The 5,498-nt window shown below is 40.9% G+C and overlaps 1 protein-coding gene across 1 annotated transcript; it reads left to right on the top strand.

The window, feature by feature from the left end:
* Positions 1-3,210: 3,210 nt before the first annotated feature.
* LOC148927527 (uncharacterized) lies at positions 3,211-3,705 on the top strand. The gene has a single exon (XM_089056628.1). It carries the CDS (start codon positions 3,211-3,213, stop codon positions 3,703-3,705), a length of 495 nt encoding a protein of 164 aa, XP_088912754.1.
* The last annotated feature ends 1,793 nt before the right edge of the window (positions 3,706-5,498 follow it).

Genomic DNA, 5,498 nt, shown 5'->3' with positions numbered 1-5,498 from the left:
TGCCTTACAGACTTTAACATGTCCATCGGGTCCACGTTTACGTTTGTATATCCATTTGCTCCCAATGGCAGTACAGCCTTCGGGTATGACAGACAAATCGTAGACGTCCTTGTCTACCATTGATTGTAGTTCCGAATCCATTGCTTTCACCCATTCGCAATGATCGACATCTGCCTGCGCCTCTGCAAAATTCCAAGGATCAAGTACATTGTTGTCCGAGGAGTGATCCATGCACTCTCCCAAACCAATGTATCTATCGGGCTCATGAGAAACCCTCCCACTGCGGCGCGGCACTACAATATCTGGAGTATTAGTTGAAATTTTTGGAATTGTTGGTACACTAGGTAATTGTTCTTGGTTAATAGAAGTTGTAACTTGAGTGAGCTCTTCAAGAGCTATCTCACTGCTGGGCTTATGATTCATTACATAGTCTTCCTCTAAGAATGTGGCATGAGTGCTCACAATCACTTTCTGATCTCTGAGACTATAGAATTCATAAGCTTCCGTCCTAGATTCCAGCTTAGTTGGATCCTTTTCCAATACATGATCCGGACACCCCCATACTCTGAGATGTTCCAAATTGGGATTTCGCCCATTCCACAACTCATATGGGGTAGTAGGAACTGATTTAGAGGGTAAGTTGTCTAAGAGATAGTTTGCTGAAAGCAAAGGATGACCCCAAAACGAAACAGGTAACCGTGCATGACTCATCATCGAGCGGACCATATTCAATAAGGTCCTATTCCTTCTTTCAGCCACGCCATTCTGCTGGGGTGTGCCCGGCGCAGTCGTTTGGGATTCAATTCCCGCCACTGATAAATAGTCCAAAAACTCGGCACTTAGGTATTCGCCTCCGCGATCAGATCGCAGACATTTGATACTCTTACCATGATGCGTCTCTACTTTAGACTTAAACTCCTTGAGCTTGTCAAAAGTTTCAGACTTGTAGCGCATCAAATAGATGTATCCGAGTTTTGAGTAGTCATCTGTAAAGGTGACGAAATATCGAAAACCGCCCCTTGCCTCGGTTGACATTGGTCCACACACATCAGTATGAATGAGCTCAAGTACTTCCTTGGCCCTATTCCCCTTTGACCTAAAAGGTCTCTTAGTCATCTTGCCTTCGAGACAGGACTCACACTTCGAAAACGGTTCCTTCTCAAGACCCTTAATAAGATCTTGATCAACCATCGCATGAATCCTTCTTTCGTTGGCATGACCAAGTCTAAGGTGCCATAAGTACGTTTCATTCATTGAAGTTGAAGGTTCTTTTCTTTTCTTAGAAATTTTTGATGTAGCATTGAGTTCTGATTTACGTTGATTAAATTGTGTAGAAGTGATTGTGTACAAATTGTTTTCCATGATACCACGACAGATATAAGAACCATCTTTCTTAATAACGCAATTGTCATTAATAGAAATCGAATATCCATCAAAAGACAATTTAGAAACTGAAATTAAATTTCTTCTAAAAGAAGGTATCAACCAAACATTCTTCAAAATCAAAAATCTATCACTAGAAAAACGCAAATAAACGTCTCCCACTGCAACGGCCGCCACTTTCGTAGCGTCGCCCAGCTGGACTTCGATCTCACGATCATGTAGCCATCTTGTCACCTGCATTAAGTCAGGATCAAAACATATATGATCAGTTGCTCCAGTATCAATAACCCAAGTATGAGTAGATGTCGAAGCCAAACATGACTCGACTACTAGAGCACGGTGCATACCTGTAGCCTTGCCCTTTTTAGGACAATCTGGCTTCCAATGACCCTTCTCTCCACATTTGAAGCACTTTCCAGTAGGCTTCTTGTCACCCCGCTGTTTCTTCTTTCCCTTAGCATTCTTAGCTGCCACTGGGTTGGGTGCCTTTTTCTTTCCTTTTCTAGGCTTAGAGCCAGAGGAATTAGGCGCCAAACTCAGCATAGCTACCTTAGCTTGAACCATAAGGTCCTCCGCCGACTGAAGTTCAGTCAGCAGCTCTGCCAAAGTGTAATTCCGCTTGTTCATCTCGAAATTGAGCTTGAACTGTTGGAAGCTAGGGGGAAGACTCTGAAGGATTATAGTAACCTGGGACTCGGGATCGATCGTCCCTCCCAAAACCTCAATCTGGTTGAGGTGACTCATCATCTCGAGGACGTGTTGCCTCACAGACGAGCCTTCCTTCATAGACTTCGTCATGATACTCCGAAAGGCTTGAGACTTAGCCGTTCGATTCTGAGTACCAAAAAGATTTGCGAGATTTGTCATGATCTCGGAGGCAGCCTGATGAAGACGACGGCGGCGCGGATCCCTAGAAGGTGGCGGCGACTAGTTGCTTTTATTTTAGGGCAAAACCCTAATTAGGGTTTTAGATGGCCCGATTAATAGGCAAGGCCCGACAAATGGGGTATATATTTTTTATTTAATCCTTTTTATCTGGAGTACCATGGTTCATGGAAAGGATAAATTGTGATTTATTTTAATTATTTGGTTTTAGACACTTAGTGGTTTAAAATCAAATGATTTATGTGGTTATATGTGATGTGACAAAGTGTGCAAATTTATTTGCCTATGTGATTTACATCTTATGTGAGTTAAATAATTATTTGCTTGCATGAAAATCAAATGAAAACCATTTTAATTTAAAAAAATAACTAAGCCATAATTACGAACAGTCATGTTGTATATGGTCTCCATAAATGGTATTCAAATGTGAAGTAAATTATATAACATTTCGACCTTTCTTTAGAGGAGTTATGTTATTAGTAATATTTACAGCTTTCATAAGATTTGAATAACTAAAATGGTTCTTTTAAATGAAAGGCATATTTCTGAAGGAATATTGTGTCCAGTGGGAGCGATATTATCACAAAGTGAGCATTGTTTAAAAGATGTTAACCACGGTCTTAGAATCTTGTTGAGTGGCGTGCGACCTTTCTTTAGAGGAGTATTCAAAGCAAGATAAGATTCTTGAGGACTAGAATTATGGTACTAGCTTAGGCAATATTAGGCAGCCATGCCATTCTTATGGTCTCTGGACTATCTGTCGGTATTGTGACCAAGAAAAACCTTTTTTAAAGTCTAAATAATCCATGACATCTTTTGGTGCTTGTTTATTTAGCGTTTTAATAGCATATGTGATTTTCGAATGTTTTATGGTTTTTACATTCCTTTATCATGTATGGTTGTGTGATGGATACCTTTTATTTTTCTCAGTCAATATCAATTATGTCGCTCAATCCGTTATCTGTGATCTTGAAAGAAAACAAACTCGAGGGGCCAAACTATGTAGACTGCAAACGTAATTTGGACATTGTTCTTATCGCTGATGATTATAAGTTTGTGCTTGAAACTGATTGCCCTGCAAAACCTGCTGATAATGCTTCTGCGGAAGATAAGGCCGTGTACAATAAGTGGATTAAGGCCAATGAGATGGCGAAGTGCTATATTTTGGCTTCTATGTCAAATGTACTTCAACATCAGCATCATTCCTACGAATCCGCTTATGAGATAATGGAGAACCTTAGATCTCTTTTTGGGACTCAGAGTCGATCTGCTAGATCTCTAGCGATTAGGAGTCTCATGAATAAGACGATGAAGGAGGGCACGCCAGTCAGGGACCATATCCTTGAAATGATGCGCCATCTCAATCAAATTGAGGTCTTGGGAGGATCGATTGATCCAGATTCTCAGGTAGACATAATACTCCAAAGTCAACTATGAGATGACTAAGCAAGACCTTAACTTGGCTGAGCTTCTAACTGAGCTTCAAAACGCTGAAGGCATTTATGCCCAAGCCAAGCAAGCTATGTTGGTTGACCGCGCCTCCAGTTCCAAAGTCACTAAACCTAGGAAGGACGGCAAGGCGGAGCAGGCTGCCAAGGGATTGAAGGAAAGGAAGGGCAAGAAGAAGGTTAAAGAAAGAAAAACTGGAAAGTGTTTCAAGTGTGGTGAAAAGGGACATTGGAAGCCTGATTTCCCCAAGAAGGGTAAAGGTCCAAATGGTCAAGGTAAACACCAAGCTCATGTTCTTGAAACTTACTTAGCAACTGTTTCTACCCATCAATGGGTAGTAGATACGGGAGCAACTGATCATGTATGTTTCGATCCCGCTTTGTTGCAGGATTCAAGGAAACTAAGTGAAGGAGAGATCATTGTCCATCTGGGGGGTGCTACTAGAGTGGGAGCGATTGCAGTGGGAGCTGTTTATATTCGCTTTTCTAGTAGTAGAGTTTTTGTATTAAACAATGTTTTATTGATACCTTCGTTTAGAAGGAACTTGATTTCTGTTTCTAAACTTGTTTTTGACGGATTTTCTATTTCTTTCAATGATGCTTGCATTATAAGGAGAGATGATTATTTTATCTGTCAAGGTATCATGGATAATAACTTGTATACTATACGCTTTACGCATCAAGTTGTTGAGTCGAATAACATATCTGTTTCTCGCAAGAGAAAGACTTCACCACATGATATGAATGATATGTACTTATGGCATCTAAGGCTTGGGCATGCCAATCCGAGAAGGATCCAAAAGTTGGCGAGCCTTGGCTCAATTAAGGGACTAAGCTTAAACCCTTTTCCAACTTGCGAATCCTGCTTGGAAGGCAAGATGACCAAAAGATCCTTTAAGATCAAAGGAAATAGAGCCAAGAAAGTACTAGATCTCATTCACTCGGACGTGTGTGGTCCATTCCAAATTCAAACTAGGGGAGGCTATGTATATTTCATCACCTTTATTGATGATTATTCAAGACTAGCCCAAGTCTATTTGATGCAACGCAAATCAGAATATTTTGAAAAATTGAAACTATTCAAGGCATTTGCAGAAACGCGTCATAGTAAGACTATAAAAGCCTTACGATCTGATCGAGGAGGCGAGTACCTTAGTGATGAATTTTTGGGCTACTTAGCGGAAGCTGGGATTGAATCCCAACTGACTGCACCTGGCAATCCTCAACAAAATGGAGTTGCGGAAAGGTGAAATCGAACATTTCTTGAAATGGTTCGATCAATGATGTGTTATGCTCAGTTGCCAAAATTCCTTTGGGGGTTTGCGCTAGAAACAACGTGTTATACCCACAATAACTTACCTACAAAGTCAGCGCCCAAAACACCTCATGAGTTGTGGACTGGGCGTAAGCCCAACCTAGAACATCTCAAGATATGGGGTTGTCCGGTGCATGTGCTACTTAAAGATCCAAGTAAATTGGACTCTCGCACAGAGGTATGTTTGTTTGTGGGATATGCCAAAGGAACAAAAGGCTATGAATTCTATAGTCCTCAAGACAACAAAGTATTTGTAAGCACAAATGCAAAGTTCTTGGAAGAGGAGTATATTAAGAATCAAAAACCCAGAAGTGTAATCACTCTTGAAAAAATGAGAGATGATGACGTTCCATTTACACAAGAGAAAACTCCACAAGAAAATATTGCACCACGTAATACAACTTCTACTCCTACGATTGTAGAGCCTCGTCGTAGTGGGAGGGTTTCAAAAGAACCGGAAAGGTGGA

The sequence above is a fragment of the Salvia hispanica genome, chromosome 4 (assembly GCF_029641045.1).
Source record: "Salvia hispanica isolate PSC_SH4W2 chromosome 4, Shi_PSC_v1, whole genome shotgun sequence".
NCBI classification, from domain to species: domain Eukaryota; kingdom Viridiplantae; phylum Streptophyta; class Magnoliopsida; order Lamiales; family Lamiaceae; genus Salvia; species Salvia hispanica.
The sequence above is the reverse complement of the archived record's forward strand: the minus strand, read 5'-3'. Positions and strand labels throughout refer to the sequence as shown.

Bases quoted from the DNA above. Each gene is read 5' to 3' on its own strand.
- LOC148927527 (XM_089056628.1), top strand. From the start codon at position 3,211: ATGTCGCTCAATCCGTTATCTGTGATCTTGAAAGAAAACAAACTCGAG.